Genomic DNA, 18864 nt, shown 5'->3' with positions numbered 1-18864 from the left:
TGCTTTAAGTACAAAATGAGTATAAAAATACAATATATATATATATATATATATATATATGTATATATATGTAATTAAAATTATTTTTTCACATTAACATTGTTATAATCATTTAGTTTATTACAAATAATGATAATAGAAAATTAGTATAAAGTATATATATGTATGAATATTTTTAATATAATTATTAATGTATTAATTTCATATTATTAATCACCAACTTTATGATACATACAAGGCACGGTACATGTTGTAATGTATAAATGTATGCAAATATAACAAATCTTTATATTTAGGTTTTATACAATATGTAAATAATTTATTTTATCCCCTTTAGATACTTCTGTTAAGAAACTACAAATGGTTTTGCTGTGTTCAATTATCTCGTACACATTTTTTTGTGTTTTTCAGATATTGATATTTCTTAATGTTTTTTAAGTGTGTCTACAAAAAAAACATTTGTGTGGCCGCACTAGTAAATATATGTACATACATTTTTGTTACAGTGTCGGTTATACTTTCTGGTTAATAGCGCATGTTGCACAAATTTTCAGTTTTAACTTTCGAATAATTGAAAATTCGAAATTAATATTATGCGGGGACATTAACTGTAATATAATTTATACTTAATAATATATCAAATGGTGTGCTTTATAAATTACACCTTTAGTTTATTGTAGAGCTAAAGCCAGATGTTACGACGTAAATTATTTAATTAATTTCTACAAATATTTAACATTCTCTCTACATTATTGCTTGAACATATATCTACAAGATAAAATTAAGAATGTAATACCAAAAAGCCATAAATTTTTATGGAAGACATTTTTGAAAAAATACAACTATTTAAACATATTAAATAAAAATTCATTGAAATTGATTGTACTAATTACGAATTGCGATACATTTTATGACAAGAACGTGTGTTATAAATAAAAAGAGGTAATACGTCCTCCACAAATTACTTATAGTAAATGTAAAATGTGACATAAATACCATTTTTATAACTCTTTTAGGCAAAAGCTTTTGTCAGTTTAAGAAGAAGAAAATTAATATTAATCATTTTTTTGCACAAGCAAATTATGAATTTGTACTATGCTTTCTAATATTTGGCACATAAAGAAGTATTACCTCCAAGTATCTATGTTTCATATTTATATGCTTAAGTAAATTCTTAATCATTTTATATAATTGAATTGTTGATATATGTACATGTAAGACTATCATAGCAAGCTTAATAAAAATTATATTTGTAATTTTAATAACTGGAATGGCTAATAGAGATTTTATATTATATAATTTGTTTTTAGAAATAATATGTAGCATTTTAAATAATTTAAAAACTAATTTCATATTTTATATTGCAAATGTAAATGCATTTATATATTCACCTTTTTAACTTTGTTACATATCAACACTACGTGTACGTGCTAATACTGTATATTTTTCACGTTCAAAATCACGTAAAAATATTCTATTCACTCTTTTTCTAAGACTTTCCTATTTATACCTTCAAATCTCTTTCTTTTCCAGTATAAGAAAAATGATTAACTCTGTATCCTTATTAACAATATTTACATGTGCAAAAACTCAAAGATCAATATATTACATACTACTAGTGCATTTTTATTAACTATACTTCTATAAAAGTTACAATTTTACTTTAAAATTATATTGCTCTTTTGAAAAGTAAATGTGTTTTATATTGAAATATGTGAAACACATTTGATTACAAGAGAAATTAAGAATTTTCTTTCACCTAAATTTTATTTACTTTCCTCAATTTGTTTTATAATTTCATTATCGGCAGTATTGTTGTTATTGATTTTAAAGATATTATTTTGTAACATATCATTAGTTAATAATAAAATTGTATTCTGACTTCTATTTTGTTTTATATTGATAGCTTGCATATGTTTGTTTAAGAGAGTAAATTTCTGACTTTTATTTAATTGTATATTTGATTTAGTTCGTGGAAGAATATTGATGCATTTATTTTGTACTACTATACTAGTCACAGGTTCGTTATGAATATATAAGCATTGCTCGGTTTGATTGAAGCATTTTTTATCATTTTCAGGAACGTAATTTGAAGGTATAATTACTTGATTGTTTACTAAATTTGTTACAAATGTTTGATAATTACCTAATTTTGTCTCCTTTTGTAATGTACAATCTTTATTTTGGTTCACTACAGTACCTGTTACTGTTGATAATGATTTATTAGTAACTTGATTAACTTCTTGCAATGTATTTAAATTCATTAATTCTTCTGACACAGTAATCTCATGGGTTTCCATCTCTTGAAAAGATTTGCAGTCAAGAGTGTTAATATCATCGTTTTCTTTTTCGTATTTGATATCTTCTTGAGTAAGGATTATATGCTTATTACTATTTTCGTCTTTTGCTTTTTGTTCATTTGTAGAATGATTGGATTCGTAATCAAAATAATTTTTTTCACAGTTATTAACTACTTGTATATGATTTTTAGTTTGATATTCTGAAAGTTTAATGTTCTCTTGAAATCTTAAATTATTCCTATTCTCTATGTCATTAATAGTATTGTTATATTCAACTTTAATATACGATGGTATCTCATTCATATTATGATAAATTATTTCAGGCTGACCAGCATTATCATGACATATGAGTTGGTGGTTATTTTCGTTTTTAACTACTTGTAATTGAATATAAGAAGTACTTTGCAAGTGTGATGTTTTATCTTGTACTTTATCTGCATATTTATCTGGTAAACTATTTTCATCTTTGCTAGAAATTCTATTTTCTATAGGTATTTCAGTCTCTATAGATTCAGTCTTATTTGAATGAGATTCCGAACAAACCTCATAAGTCTCAAAACAATTTTTTATCATTTGTATTGTATCATTTGATTCCCAATTTTTATCACCATCAATAGTATCGTTATTTATAATATATTCCTCAGTTGCCATATCCTGCAGTTGGTCATCATTGTTTTGATAGTGCATTATTGTTCTTGCTGCAGTTACACTTTCATCTATTATATGATCTTTATTTATATCATTCTTTTTCTTTCTATTAGTTCTAACTTTCTGAAAATCTTCCTCAGAGAGATATAATAATTCTCCAGTAGTTGTTAAAACTTTTCCATGTCTTGTCTTTAAATGACGTTTATATGTGTTCCTTGTTTTAAACCTGAATGTTAATTTAAAGAAAAAAAGGAAAAGGGTTTATATACTAAAGTTACGTTTTATATACTAAGTATTTGCGGTATATGCTATAGCTTACCGTTGTCCACAATCATCACATCCAAATGGTGCTTCTCCGGTATGTCTACGTCGATGCTCTCTAAAGTGTGATGGATGTCTAAATTTTTTTCCGCAATCGGCGCATGTAAATCGTGTTTGATTTTGATGAATTAACATGTGGTACTTTAAGCTATGTCTCCTCGTAAAAACTGCTCTGCATATACGACATTCATATGGTTTTATTCCAGCATGACTCCGATAGTGGGAGACCAATGTTGTAGGTGCTGTAAAACTTCGTGGTGGATTACAAATTCGGCATTCAAGATTGCTCCCCGTTGGATTTCCTTTCTTTTTTATACGATCCATAAAAGCCAATGCCATTTCTCTTTCTTCTTTGCTAGTACCAATAAACTTTGCTTTCCCTTTAGGTTTAGTAGTCGTAATTTCTATATTTTTTTCGTCACTCTCAGCTGACCAAGATATTTCTAGAAACATTACAAGAAAAACTATACATGTATACATTCATATATAAATAAAATGTATTAGAATATTAATTATTTTATATAATTACCTGGCATATAAATAGTTTCAAGTTTAGAATTGACTTTTTCTGATCCTTTCTGATTGATGTAAGGATACTCCTTCATGTGAACACTGTCAGTGCCGACAACCATAAGTACAATCTACCAAAAAATATTGTATTTAGCACATAAACGTTGTACTTGTATATCTTATGCTTATCTACACCTACATTTTCATCTGTTGTATTTTCCAAACTATTGTCAAAAGATGATGTTTCTTTCTTGTTAGGAACTTCATCTTTTAACCGTTCAAAATAACTATGATCTCCAAAAACTTTAAAATCTATTCTGTCTGTATTTTTTTGCTCAGAATTATTTAACTTTCTCAAACTTTCCACTTTCTCGATATTTTTATTTTTATCCAATTCCTTAAAAGTAGAATCATTCAGTAGAATATTTCTTAAATAATTTGTTGGTTTCTCTATAACATTCTTATTCTCCTTATTCAATGTTTCTTGTGGTTTTCGTAATTGTTGCAATTTACATTTTTTGCTTTGTGGGCTCGTTTTGTAATTTTTAAAATTAACTGACTTTGCAGTAAATGTTTTATCTGTAATATTAAATTTTTTGTATTTTGATTTAATGTATAATATATTTATTATATACATATGAAACTAAAATTATCCACTTACAGGCTTCTTTATTAGTTTTTAAATATTCTAAATGTTCTGCTAAGTGTGCCTTAATAGACATTCTTGCTCTCCCTTCACTCGCAAAACTAGTGTATTTTTGACCGCATCCAACAACAAGAGCGCATGTGTATGAATATTGCTTTTTCAATTCATCACTTGTAAAAATAGAAAACTGTTTGACTAATTGTGATGCAGGCATAGATAGAAGTTGCGGTACATTAATAGAGGAATCATGAATCTTTCTTTTAATATAATCTGTTTTTGTCTTGCATTGTGTTGGGAGTGATAATTTACTATGTTTCTTTTCCGAATGTAATGTTTGAGATGCAACTTCGGCAAGCATATCTAATAAAGCAGCTGGGCTATCACTTCCCATAATACCTGAAATGAATAATATCTAATTGTTAATGCAAGATTAAGAAAAGGTATAATTTATTTGGTTCTAAGCTACATTTGTTTGCATTATCATTTTTGTTCTCCCAATGATATAGTTCGCATATATAAAATCAGATAACTTATAGGAGTAAAAAGTTGGTAGTAGACAATTTAATTATATGAAAATATACTTTTCATGCATATCAATTTTAATCATAACTAGATCTATACTTCAACTGCTGTACTATAAAAACTTGTGTATGATTTCATAATCGTCTACTCTTTATTAGTAAGTATGAATAATATATTTTCATTTTACTTGTTGGGGCAAGTAGTAATATTAATGCAACAATAAATATGTTGGTCCTGATTGTCATCATGACATATGACAGTCTGTTTAAAATATAATTTTAATTTCTTTATTTTATGAAAAAATATTGAAAATGCACTTGCGTTTTTAATATAAAAAATAATTAAATGTTATCAGAAAAATATATAATTTCCATTATTCCAAATTTCCAAGCGTCATTCTAGCAGACGCCATAAGGACGCCCAGCAGACGGTTTTTCAATTCAGCTTTGTTATGTTCTTAAAAAAGTATGCCTATTTTTTATTATTATCATCATGTTAAAAAGATAACAATTCCCGTTGCTTGAAATAAGTAAATAAGTACCTCCGTTATATGGATTAGAAGTATATTCATGATTTGTTTTGGTGTTCATTATGGCATTCGTATTCGCGGCGTGTATTCATTCCACTGCCTTCTGTGAACAACAGGTTCCTTTTTGTTGCTCCCTTGTTTGCTTCCTTTCTTGTCAATCCTGAGAACAGTATTGCCAATCTGTGAAACAAAGATTTCGTGTCTGCGTATACTTAAATTAAATAGAAATTAACGATCATATTTGAAAATGTTTATTGAGATATAATTTCGTATGCTGTATTCTCGAAGCTTCATTTTCCACCTTGTTTTAAGTAACAAATTATACAATTGCAAAGTTTAGATTTTTTATTTCCTTGCGATATATTAAAATTAAATAGATACGTATATAATATAAGTAAAATATACCGTGTCTGCAACATAAAATGAATCGTAATGTACACGTTAACTACCTTTTTGTTTTTTCAGAATAACATACCCAGACAACACAACAAATCACATAACACTTCAAAAAACACCAGCGTATCACGGTGGCGCACCCAGGTTCCATAACGCTACAGGGGTATCATCAGGATTACACGTACTGAAACGCACGAAAACAGCACGCGGTGCTGTTCCAGTGCAGTTCCATATCGCCTGTCTATGCTGTTCGTTCATCAATTTTGTATATTTCAATAGTTTTATTGTAATTTCTTGTATATTTTAATAGTTTTATATTTCCCGCGTTGGAGGTAAGAGAGAGAGAGAAAGATATATAAGAAAGCTATAAGAAAGAGTGAGACAGATGGTACTGACCCTATTCTAGAACCCGTGGCGCCATCTCTGTGAAAAGTGCTCAAACTGTTCGCTTAGCGTTATCGACAGTGAAGGGAACTACTGAAGCACTAGCGCCATCTCTTGGAAGGGCACTGAAACTAGGTCGGTAATTAGTTTCAGTACCTTCCGTAGAGATGGCGCTAGTAGTTCTCACTAGTTTACTTCGCTGTCGATAACGCTGAGCGAACAGTTTGAGCACTTTTCACAGAGATGGCGCCAGGGGTTCTAGAGTAAGGTCGGTTTCATCCGTCTCACTCTTTCTTATAGCCTTCTAATATATCTGTCTCTCTCTTACCTCTAACACGGGAAATATAAAATAAATTACAATAAAACTATTACTACAACTATAGTTACATCTTACTACATCGTACTAAAACTTACATCTTTATTTTCTTATCTCTCTTAATATTTAATAATTGTTCTTCATGTTTGTTAAATATAATTCTTTGTACCGGCCCAATTGATACTCACAAACTGTATACATATATATATATTTAAATAGCTTAATACATCTATACAATTGACAAAATTACTGGGTGTAAAATGTATATTTACTAAGGATTGGATTAAGATTAAGGCAGAAAATGCATATAACAAAGATCTAGTAATATATTTTTAAACTTTTTATTACAACAAGTAAGAAATTTCCAACTTCTCATAAAATAGAAATATACACATATGTGACAATAATATTTGTATTATAAAGAGAATATAATACATGCTAAGTTCTGTTCATTTACATTTTAGTGTTAATTAACTACAAACTATATGTGAGTCCATTTTTAATTAAAGGTTAGTATCAAATATATCTTTAATAACACCTTGTTTCTTCTTCACACGAGTAGATATATTATCAAATACGTTATCCGTTATATGCTTTCTATCAGTTACATTATGTTTTGCATAATCTTGGTTTAGAAATTCAATGTTCTCATTGTCGTCAATAGCTTTCATAGATGCAAGTAACTTCTCTTTGTTATAATTACTCATTCCTGTTTTGATACTAATATCAGTCCACACAGTATCATGAAGTGAATGATTGTCAAGAGATTGCACGTTATATGGTACCATATCAATACTTTCTAATTGTTTACCTGCTTCTTGTTTATTTAACTCATTCTTTGTTTCTAAATTATAACCCTCAAGAGAGAGAGGAAGAGAAAGTTGTGCATTTTTATTTGTTACTCCTGTTTCTGTTATATTTGTTGTTTCTTTGTCATAATTTTCTGAAAAATTTGAGAAATCGTTAATAAAGGACTTCTCATCTGAATCGGTAAGAGGAATTTCATTTCTGTGCAATGCTACTAGTTTAGTATCTATTGATTTTCCTTCATTGTCAATTTTGCGTAATATATTATGTTCATCTTTTTTCATATTTACATCACTACATTCTTGTGTTTCAGATGCAGATTGTTCGAATGCATAGTTCTCCAAATCTTCCAAGTTATTATATTCTTTTTGAAGAGTTCCTGCATCGTACTGAGCATACACACTTTCATTCTCAATATTTTTTAATTGTATATGCATTTCATTAATTAAATTTTGATAAAGTTTTTGTGAGCCATTTAATATATTTTCAGAAGGAGATGTTAATTTTTCTACTTCTTTATCCGAGTTGTGATTATCTTGATTACCAGAAACAGATGAAATTAATTTAAATGTATCATTATTTTCATGGTTCATCATCAAATAATGTCTAATTGATTTTGTTCTTCCTTCTGATTCTATTTCTGAATCACTTTCATAAGAATTTGCTCTTTCTCTTACTAAAACTTTCAATTTATCTCTATAGTTAAAATCGGAAAATGGAATTAATTCTTTTGAGTCTGAAGATTCTTTCGAATTTGCACTGTTAATTAACCTAAATTACAACAACATAAATTGTTATTAATATAATAGAAAGTATAGTAAATAGTTTGAGATTCAAAGAAATAAATGATTTAATTTTACATACCTTGTATGCAATTGCTTAGAGTTATTAGTTGCATTGGTATAACTGTCTTTGAAATTTTCATTTTCACTCTCACTACCACCGGATGAATAAATAAGCTCTTCTTTCTCTTTATTGAAATTCTGACTATTTCGATTTTTATACATTTTCCTAAATTTATCCGCACTTATTTCATGTTCTTGAACACTTTCATCCTCTTTGTTTAATTGTGTCATGTTTTCTAAAACCATTGAAGATTCTAAAATTCCATTTATTTTAAAATCCAATTCTTTAGATTTCTGTTCTGTACCATCCAACACTTCTTTGTATGATGATTTTTGAAGGCGATATTTTCGTACTTGGTCTAAGTTCGACATTGTTTCCGTTTTTAGAGGCTCTGAACTTTCATCTATTTTGGTATTTCTATCATTTATATCAGATATGTGAAGCATGGGCTGAAAGATGTGAAAATGTGTTGAAAAAACATTATCTCTATACAATATGATATAAATATTGATAAAATTATGTTGTGAAATTGATCTTTACCAAACTATTTTTTTGAATATCAGCTTGCCATTTTTTGTTCTTAATTGTTCTTAACTTCAATGGATTTGATGAGCTAGAAAAAATTGCTGAATATGAAACTGTTCATTATATTGGTTTAATGTTATATTTTTGACATACCTAATATCTCTTAAATTTGTGAGTGATTGTGTACCCAAACGTTGGTTTTTTTCAGGAAATAATAATTGACCATTGTAATATAATTTTCGTTCCCTGTTATCTAATAAATTTTCTAACATTCTTAATTTTTGTATCGTTTCATCTAAATTTTTTTGTACTTCTTTTCTCTTGGAAATTTCGAAATTTAATTGCTGTTTCAAACTTTTAGTTTCTAGGTTCAGTTTTCTATGTAAGGTCTAAAATGAAGAACTTAAACACTTAAACATACAATTCAAAAGAATTATATATAAATGTTAAATTCTAGAATACCTGTATAGTATCTTGTTGCTGTTGTATTGTGTGATTTAAATCAGAAACTTGTAATTGCAACTTTTCCCTTTCTCCCAAATTACGATCTTTACTGAGTTGTAATAAATGTTTATTTTGTGACTAAGAAGAAGGTCTTTTATATCTTTAATATCTTTTTTATTTATTATTATATGTTAATATTACATATATCAATATTCACCTGTAACTGCTGAAATTCATTTTCCTTTTCTTTCAATGAATTGCACGTTTCCTTTTGCAAGATTTTTAACTTTTTATACTTAATTTGAAGTACTCTCAATTCTTCATGATGCGAATTAATAATCCGTGGAAGTTCAGCGTTTGCTCCTTCATAACGTTTTAATGCAGAATCTTGTCTCTTCTGCAATGATTTTAATAACTTATTTTCACTTGCTAATTCCTGCAAAAATATATAATTGTATTCAGCACATCTTAATCAACACATACTCATAAAAATATATATGAATTGTCTTGAGACATAAATTTACAGAGTGCAGTACATAAAACCATTACATTTAAACGATAATGTGCATCAGCTAACTGATTTTGCAATTCTTTAATACGCAGCATTTTTGCAGATAGAACCCTCTGTTCAATGCTATTTTTATTAAGCTTTGACTGTTCCGAAGAAGGACGCTGTCGAACATTACTTTGATATAGGTGTCCTGTACATTAAATGTCGAAAATTAGAAAGGTATTCTAGGTACTTATATTTATATGTGTATATTTGTTAAAAATATAAATAATTATACTGTGGAAAAGTAGTGTTTGTATTAAATTTGTTATGTTAAATTGAAGGAAAGATACATTTAAAATATATTTGCAATTTAAAGATATCAAGAAAATATCTTTGATAAGATATAATATAAAAATTGAAGTCTTTAATGATAGAATATTAGAATGAAATATCATATTTGTTCTTAATGAAATTTTAATACAAACCAAGTAAAGGATGCAAATTTTTTTTTTTTGATGAAAGATATACTATATTTTTATTAGGTGAATTAGTTTTTGTTTCCACTGATGTTCTTCCTAAGTTAGAATTTTGTTTTCTGCAAATTATATATAGGATTTAAAAAATTAATGATAATATATTAGTTTTATTTATGTTAGGAATATCTTAAAATATAATTCAGAAGTACAACAGAATAATAGAAATATAATTATATCATACTTGATACGTAAGTTATATATATAAAACGTAAGTTATATATATAAAAACACTGAATGAATTTAGGACTATTCAGATTCAAAATATATGTCTTACATGAGAACAAAGTATATTTAAAATTGAATGTTTGGAAATCATATATGTATCCAAATATTTACAAAGCATTTAATACTGCTATCGTTACCTGCTGAGATTTTTGTGGGCATCGAAATGTACTACAGGTAATGTAGGTACTTCAGTTTGCATTTTATACTTGCAAATTCTACATTACAATTAGCATAGCTTTTTTTATAAAGACAAATTATCGTATTATTGTCCAAACTTATTGAAGTCTAATCAGCATCCATAGTTGTTTTTAACCGGTTTCCAAGGTAACAGATGCACAACATTTCCCTAATCAATGTTTGGAACTATATACATTTAAAAAGAGAAATCTGTTCAAATGAAAATACTTCAAAATATATCTTTATAGTTGACAAATAAATGTTTGCTTAAAAATATTTGTAGGCAATATATTCAGACTTCGTACTAAATATAAATGCAATAAGAAGGAATAACATTTAATTACTTTTTTTATTTGTTTTTGATTGCAATATTGTTAATGGCAGACATTTGATGCTATATAATTTATTCACATATAAATAAACATGCGCACTGCACATGTATTACTATTTTACAAATATTTATTGATATACACGTAAATATAGATATAATTATTTTTAATGGCTTGTTTAATTTACCATTGCTATATAGTTGCTTGTAATGTACAATATAAAATATAATATAAATTTGTTTTCTAATTTTGAATAATCTTAATTAAAATCGTTTAATTCGGATTACTATATGGAGCCAATTATTTTGTTTTCTGAATTTTATCCAGAGTATCATCATACAATTGTGACAAATATTAAGTACTATTGAAATAAGAATTTGTCGTTTAGGCAAGTAGGTTTTTGACACATTTAAGATGTGAATTGTTCACTTCAAATTCATCACTGTATAGACAATATTACCTGTGAATTATGTAATTTTTGTTCTATACTCCTGAAGTTCTACAATTATTATTTTTGTCTTGTTCAGATTTGAGCATTCCAATATGTTGTGTCTTCCACAATTTGCTATAATAAGAATTGGGCATAGCTAGTAAACAATCGTGTGTTCCTCTCTCAACCAAGCTACCATTGTCTAATACTAAAATTTCATCCGAGTCCATAACGGTAGATAAACGATGAGCTATAACAATAGATGTTCTGCCAGTAGTTGCTCTACGTAGTGCTTCAAGAATATGCTGCAAACATTATATCATACTTAAATGTAGATAATAATACGATTTAGTACATAGAAATAAACTTACATATTCTGTAATAGAATCTAGAGATGATGTGGCTTCGTCAAAAATTAATATCGGACTGTTTTTTAAAATCGCTCTAGCAATTGCTACTCGTTGTTTTTCACCTCCACTTAATTTCAAGCCACGTTCTCCTACAGGTGTATCATATCCTTTTGGCCATTTAAGAATTGACTCATGTAAATTTGCCATTTTTGCGGCTTCAAAAACGCTCTCTTCGGGCTTGCATAAATTTCCATAATGAAGATTATAAAAAATACTTTCATGGAAGAGAACGGTGTCCTAAAATTATTTGATAATTTGGTATTGCATATATATTTATTATTAAATCTTTTTTTTTCATTTAAATACCTGAGGAACAATTGCTATTGACTTTCTTAAGGTATCTAAATCAATATCTTGAATATTGTGTCCATTTACATAAACAGCTCCAGATTGTGGTTCAAAAAAGCGATACAATAATCTTACTAATGTTGTTTTCCTAAAAACAACAGATTTACCATTAATACACATAAGTAAAGTAAATTTCACATGTTTTATTCAAAACTTACCCACAGCCAGATCCTCCAACAATTGCAATTTTTTTACCACTTGAAATGTTAAAACTAATATCTTTAAAAATAGGTTTTCCTTCGACATATTGGAAGCTAACATTTTTAAATTCAATGTCTGAATTTGTCGGGCTTATATTATATTTTGGAGCATGCTCTTTAGACTGAAATTACATCATAAAATTTGTTAATCATCTACATATTAACAAGTTATTAACGATTTTTAAAATTGGAAATACATAGATACCTTAATATTTGTGTCCATTGTCATTAAAGTAAACATAGTTTGCATGTCGATTAAAGCTTGTCTGACTTCACGATAAACTGAGCCCAAAAATCCTAATGGAACTGACAATTGAAATAATAGTCCATTAACCATCACTAAGTCTCCTACTGTCATGGTACCTGCATACATTTAATTTAAGAATAAATATTTTCACTTTTGCATTATATACATTTTAATCGTAAAAAATTACCATCCATAATATTATTAGATGCTAATACCATTATTAAACTAAGAGCTGCGCTAAATATAGCGTTTTGTCCAAAATTTAGCATCGCTAAACTTGTACTTGTCTTGAGTGATGCAATTTCATATTTTTTCAAGGATGCATCATATCTTTCAGCCTCAAATCTTTCATTATTGAAGTACTAATATAAAAGATATATAATAAAAAATTGTTGAAATTATAGTTATTGTTATTAGAATAGATAAATTTTAAATATACCTTTACTGTTTCATAATTGATAAGTGAATCTATTGCTTTGCTACTTGCTTCGTTTTCTGCTTGATTCATGTACATTCGAAATTTCGTTCGCCATTGGGTAACAACTAGTGTAAATAAAGCATAAATTCCTACACATCCAAGAGCAATACTTGCGTATTCTGCACCACATTTTAAATATAGTACTGTACTGACTAATGATAATTCAAAAACAGTGGGTATAACATTAAATACCATAGCATTCAATACAAAATTGATACCACGGCTTCCCCTATCTATTGTCTAAAAAAATTGATGAATGAACAATAATTTAAGATATATAATAGGAATACAAAAAGAATATTAAGATAAGATAGTTATACTTTAGACAATGCTCCAGTTTGTCTACTTAGATGAAAAGCCATATCCAAATTATGCAAGTGTAAAAATACATTGTTCGCTATTTTTCGAATAGAATGTTGCGCAACTTTTGCAAATACCGCATTTCGTAATTCACTAAATCCAGCCGCACCAGCACGTGCTATTCCATCTGTTTTAGAGCATAATAATAATATTAATAGAAGACATCTAGATTTAAAAAATAATTTGTAAAATTTATCGCGTTATCTCTACAATAATACTCTATGTAATATACATACATCCAATAAGTAATGATGTTGCTACAGTTGCAACTGTTTCTGGTGCAGTTTCCATATTTAAAAGTGCATTGCCAGTTGTTACTGCGTGTTGAGAATTAAGAGTGTCTACTGCATATTTAAAAATAAAAGGAACAGCAACATTTAAAACTTTTGCACCAATTAGTAAACTGAGAGCTATTTTAACTCTTTTCCGGATCTCTGAATCATCCTGTGAATATAACATTATATATCATTCTGGTATTAATTAATTATTTAAGGTAACTTACCTCTGGCCATATGTATCTAAGCATTGCTTTGATCATATTTAGAGATGTAACTGATTTTCCTTCTTGTAAATCGATACTCTCAGCACTTAAACTAGATACGCCAGGATGAAAACAATCCCTTTTCTGTTGACCAGATTTTCCACCGGTAAATCCTGATATTACCAATGGAAATTTAACCGGAGGTACAATAGACTTTGACTGTAGGACACTCTGTTTCTTTTGTGCACGATCAATCACATTTCCACTGCAACACTACAAAAATAATTAACAAACTATAAGTCAGTATTTATATATTTTGTTATACAAGTTGATCATAGACTTTATGAAAGAAGAAAGAAAATGTTATTTTGAGTATTGGAAAATTAAACAAAATTTAGTGAATAATAATTTTATTAAAATATAAAGTTATAAATTATTTATAAACCACATTTTCCTATATATAGTAGAAATTGTTATTTTTCTGGTGTTACATTTAAAATAAAATTCTACAGTATATTATAATCAATGAGATTTATTAAAATTGTTATATGATTCATCTAATATTGTAATATATTCTTCTACGAGATTTATCGCAATTGAAAAACTTTGTGTGCAATGGTTAAAACTTTTCATTTCTGTTAAATGATTGATCAGTTCAACTCTTTTTGAATTTAAAATTTGTTTTGCTAAATAGTATACATTTGCCATATCTTCTAACGTAAAAGAATTTCCATATATTTTTGCACTCCAGCGATCTTTTCGTAAATTTGTTTTTATTACAAACAATGTAGAGATTGCAGTATAACTTAAGCCATCTCTTGTAAATGCCATGCTTTTCTGTAAATTATTAGAAATAATAAAATCTAACTTAAATGTTGGAACATTAAAGCAAATTTTGATATCAGAGATATCAAAATAAATTTCATCCAATGGATTGTTAAGTATAAAAAAGCCATAATGGACATATAGTTTAAGACTGTTATGCGCACCATAGTTGATAAAAACTTGTGATCCTGATTTGAATGAATTTAGTGTAGTAATTTGGTAAAATTTATTTCCATTTTCAAGAGTAACCACAGCTGCACGTGTAGAGCTATAGATACTATGATTAAACAGATCTAAGAATGGAGCTAATGCTAAATTATTCTGATGTTTTATGTTGATAGGAATATTCTGACTCTTCTCAACTTGGATTGCATCTATGTACACAGCTCTTGTATTAACAATATAGTATGCCCATTTGTATTTTTCAAATGTAATTATTTTCTTCAAGTGTAAGTTACAATGCGGACAATAATCTTTTCCATGTAAACTTAAATTATTTACAGATCTAATTAACGACTGAAAATCATTCTGCACTTTATGAAATTCAAACATATAATCTCTAACAAATGCTGGCAATAGATTCTTTTCTTTTTCTGTACAAAAATCTGGATTTGTTAGATACTTTGGAAGACTACTGATGTAATTGTACCATTTTGAATCATTTCCTAAATGTGATTCATATAAAACAAATACCGATAGTAAACATTGAGCACTATAATGTTCAGTTTTTGAAAATAAAATATTTATGTCACTTTGAGACAATGTAAATGTTGTTATTAATATTTCATAAGGCAGTTTAATCAATATGTCATTGGGTTCAATACTGTTCAACGTTTTTAATCCTCTACCAGTAACATGAAAATTAAATGGAAGTAAGTTAATAACTGATGAACAGTTTTTTTTTAACAACCAAGATTTAAGACGCATCAGACTGTCTTCTTCATTTTCTGCTATCTCTGTAACACTTAGTTTCTTCTTTTGACGACGTTTTCTTGAAGTTCTACCCATTATGTAAATGTTATATCTGCAGAAGCAATAAAGAAATACTTTGAAATATAATACCTATGCAACTATTTGCAATGAAATAACTTGTTACTGTATTATTTTCTTATTATTAATTACTGAACATATACTGTGAATATTACACGTTAAATCTTTGTTATAAATTATTTTGATAAGATAAACACCTGTTAAAATAGTCATAGGGTTGACAAAAATGAGCAAATAGCTAACGCTTCAAAGGAACGCTATCGCAGGGCTTTGATTCAGAATTACTGTATTTTAAGAAAAATAATGTAAAAGTTGGAAATGTTACCCTAATTCCAGTGGCCGAATATGTTGGTTTAAGTGGTTTAATTGAACATATTGTAAATGATTTGGACCAAAACTTTTTTCCATTATTTTCAAACCGTAATAAACGGTGGCATATGGCAATACTCAACATTATGTCAGAAATTTTTATACACGGATGAAGATATAAAAATGAAGTTTACTAATTAGGTTATTAGATCATACTAAGAAACAGGTCTGATAACCTGCACATACAGAACACACTCACAAGTGCAATAGGTATGATATTTATTGCACTAGAGGGAGTACTTTTTGATAATATCATAATCAACCTATTATGTTATTGGAATTTGTGCCACTTAAATTGAAATACCGGCTGTTCAAAAGGATAAAGTTTTCAATATACTCTGCACGATCTAAAATGATGTTTTTTTTTTTAGAAATTATATTCAATCTGATTTTGAAAACATTGAAATTGGTAAGAGAAAGGAAGAGGGAGAGAAAAAGGGAGACAGAGAGAGATATTTACCGATATTATACATTTTTAATCATTATAAAAATATTCAATGCTTATTAATAATTATATTGATCTTCAAAATTCAATTTCAGAATTAAAAAAATCCTCCTTCATCTCCATACTCTACTATTATGTTACGTTCGTAAAAATCCACACGTGATTTCGTTTACGTATTTTTATATGTTTATTTGTATTTTTGTGTAATTCTCTATAACAGAAAAGAAATTCAGGAAACATAATTGTGTACAAGCTTTAGTTTCATAAAAATGAGACTGCCCTATTTCCTACATAATTTTCATCACTATATACATTCTTCAACTTGTTAAAGTGTTACTTCTTTTGTACAATAAAAAGTTCGCTTGCATTACCATTTAAATGAATAAAATTATGTATGAAAGTACGTATGAATACACAGTATATACATATATTTTCTTAGTGATTTTTTACGATAAAAGATTAAGGACTACTTTTTACCAGCAGCTAAATCACATGGTGTCATTCAAGAATAAGGTCAAAAGTGAAAGCTTGAAACGTTAATCATGTGCGTTGTACCTGTTGAATGTGTGGCCAATGTTAGTGTTGAGCGAAAACGAATTCCTTGGGTGTACACAGTGGAAAAATGTCTGCGAACAGAGTTATAATTAATTTGTTGAAAAACGGAAATATAATCAGGACAATCTCATGCAATGATCATAATGTGTACTGTGAGAGACAAAGGGCCATGCATACTTCTATGCAAAATAGATTCTACTTGAATCAGTTCAACAAAGTTGAGACAAAGCTTACAGGGAATCAGAAACCAGATTGGAACAGAGCCGTCTCAGAGGCAGAGAAAATTGTTGGTTATCCAACATCATTTTTAAGCTTGCGATGGCTCCTAAGCGATGAAATAGCGAATGTAGCTTTGCATCTAAGGAAATTAGTAGGATCTAATCATCCTTTATTAAAAACAGCCAAGTAAGTACTTTAGTAACACACTTTTATGAAATTCCTAATAATATTGTTTGTACTTGTAGAAGTGTTATTTACAATGGACGTAATAATATGCAAGCTTGGGGTCTTATCGTATTGTTAATTTCGAAAGCTGCTGGACACTTAAATGTAGATGACATCGAAGAAGATAAAGCTGCGGGTGTACTTCACAGGTATTATAAGTTCTAGTTATCGTTACATAATATGCAAAAGAAAATGTTTTAAATGAACTGTTATTTAGTCAACGAGCTTTAGCAGAAGTAACCGAAATGATACGTACTAGTCACCTTGTCCATAAAGGATTAGTGAATATAGAACCTGGTGTTTATTTAGAAACATCAGAATTAAATGATATGAATTTTGGCAATAAAATTGCATTATTAAGCGGAGATTATTTGTTAGCCAATTCTTGTGCTGAATTAGCTAATCTTCGTAATCAAGATGTATGTACAAGAATTAAGTACCATCTTTTTAGTGTCCTACTACATCATATTAATCAAAATGTATCTAGATTGTAGAATTAATGTCAAGTGCAGTAAGAGATTTAGCAGAAGCAGAATTTGTAGGACGCAGGGATAACCAAAATAATCCTCTGCCTTCTATACCACCAGAGGATCGTACAGATTATGCGGTAAAAGAATGGACTCTTAGAAATGTCTTAAGTGCTGGTGCTTTACTAGGAAAATCTTGTAAAGGTACATTAAAACTAGCAGGGCACAGTGATGAGATACAAGAGCAGGGTTACAATTTTGGGAAACACTTAGCATTAGCTTGGCAAGCTTGCCTGGATTTAGGTCCATTTATTACAAAGGATCAAGATGTTACATTTAATTTGTGTTCTGCACCAATTATGTTTCACATTGAACATGACCCATCGATTTTGACAGAAATCGATAAAGGTTTGGAATCTGTAAACGATGTAGATTATGCTAAAGTAAGCATATTGAATATACATGTAAATATTAGTGTAATTTACTTTCCATTTAGGAGATAAAGAGTTCTAAATTTTTATTATGCAGGTTTACAAAATTGTTATGATGGGACCTGGTGTAGAATTGACAAAACAGTTACAAAAAAGGCATTCTCAAAGGGCAATGGAAGTTTTAAGTGTATTTGAAAAAAGTGATGCGAGGACAGCATTATGTAATATCATAGCGGCTATGGGAGATTTCTGACTGACAAATTCAATTAAAATTTAATATGTTTTATACAATTGCCCAAAGATCAGTTAAGGACTCCGTCCTACATTAAGTTTTTGACTTGAACATATATATATATATATATATATATATATATATATATATATATATACAGACATGTTACATTTATATGAAATGTATATAATTATAGTA

General features: G+C 28.3%; 5 protein-coding genes across 8 annotated transcripts; 1 reads left to right on the top strand and 4 right to left on the bottom strand.

Annotated features, from left to right (window-relative positions):
• Nucleotides 1–291: 291 nt before the first annotated feature.
• Nucleotides 292–5664, bottom strand: LOC143424467 (uncharacterized). Of its 2 annotated transcripts, XM_076896530.1 has the most exons (7): nucleotides 5489–5664; nucleotides 4441–4821; nucleotides 3979–4358; nucleotides 3799–3910; nucleotides 3268–3712; nucleotides 2147–3174; nucleotides 292–768 (listed from the first exon to the last, which is right to left on the bottom strand). In XM_076896530.1, exons 1-7 carry the CDS (start codon nucleotides 5535–5537, stop codon nucleotides 716–718), a joined length of 2448 nt encoding a protein of 815 aa, XP_076752645.1. In that variant the 5' UTR covers nucleotides 5538–5664; the 3' UTR covers nucleotides 292–715. The 2 variants fall into 2 exon arrangements, with proteins under 2 accessions (XP_076752645.1, XP_076752644.1); XM_076896529.1 differs by lacking the exon at nucleotides 292–768 and having other exon boundaries at nucleotides 794–3174.
• A 1378-nt stretch (nucleotides 5665–7042) lies between these two features.
• LOC143424890 (uncharacterized) lies at nucleotides 7043–10788 on the bottom strand. The gene is given in 9 exon segments (XM_076897250.1): nucleotides 7043–8150; nucleotides 8244–8674; nucleotides 8766–8838; nucleotides 8904–9139; nucleotides 9213–9332; nucleotides 9412–9630; nucleotides 9744–9895; nucleotides 10173–10282; nucleotides 10586–10788. Coding segments are annotated over 9 exon segments (2511 nt in total). The 5' UTR covers nucleotides 10648–10788.
• Nucleotides 10684–16268, bottom strand: LOC143424949 (iron-sulfur clusters transporter ABCB7, mitochondrial-like). 3 transcript variants are annotated; one of them, XM_076897358.1, is made up of 12 exons: nucleotides 16049–16268; nucleotides 13930–14181; nucleotides 13664–13871; nucleotides 13388–13554; nucleotides 13029–13307; nucleotides 12777–12951; nucleotides 12548–12705; nucleotides 12301–12464; nucleotides 12101–12230; nucleotides 11756–12031; nucleotides 11415–11689; nucleotides 10684–10811 (listed from the first exon to the last, which is right to left on the bottom strand). In XM_076897358.1, the coding sequence occupies exons 1-11, from the start codon at nucleotides 16175–16177 to the stop codon at nucleotides 11438–11440; spliced, it is 2190 nt and encodes a 729-aa protein (XP_076753473.1). In that variant the 5' UTR covers nucleotides 16178–16268; the 3' UTR covers nucleotides 10684–10811; nucleotides 11415–11437. The 3 variants fall into 3 exon arrangements, with proteins under 3 accessions (XP_076753473.1, XP_076753474.1, XP_076753471.1); XM_076897359.1 differs by lacking the exon at nucleotides 10684–10811 and adding an exon at nucleotides 11048–11315; XM_076897356.1 differs by lacking the exon at nucleotides 10684–10811 and having other exon boundaries at nucleotides 11050–11689.
• Nucleotides 14313–15938, bottom strand: LOC143424950 (SET domain-containing protein 4-like). Its single transcript, XM_076897360.1, has one exon. It carries the CDS (start codon nucleotides 15739–15741, stop codon nucleotides 14431–14433), a length of 1311 nt encoding a protein of 436 aa, XP_076753475.1. The 5' UTR covers nucleotides 15742–15938; the 3' UTR covers nucleotides 14313–14430.
• Nucleotides 16269–16965: 697 nt separating the features above from the next.
• Pdss2 (Decaprenyl diphosphate synthase subunit 2) lies at nucleotides 16966–18805 on the top strand. Its single transcript, XM_076896527.1, has 5 exons — nucleotides 16966–17497; nucleotides 17557–17685; nucleotides 17754–17955; nucleotides 18024–18446; nucleotides 18532–18805. Exons 1-5 carry the CDS (start codon nucleotides 17160–17162, stop codon nucleotides 18685–18687), a joined length of 1248 nt encoding a protein of 415 aa, XP_076752642.1. The 5' UTR covers nucleotides 16966–17159; the 3' UTR covers nucleotides 18688–18805.
• The last annotated feature ends 59 nt before the right edge of the window (nucleotides 18806–18864 follow it).

The sequence above is a fragment of the Xylocopa sonorina genome, chromosome 6 (genome assembly GCF_050948175.1).
Source record: "Xylocopa sonorina isolate GNS202 chromosome 6, iyXylSono1_principal, whole genome shotgun sequence".
Taxonomy (NCBI): Eukaryota; Metazoa; Arthropoda; class Insecta; order Hymenoptera; family Apidae; genus Xylocopa; species Xylocopa sonorina.
The sequence above is the reverse complement of the archived record's forward strand: the minus strand, read 5'-3'. Positions and strand labels throughout refer to the sequence as shown.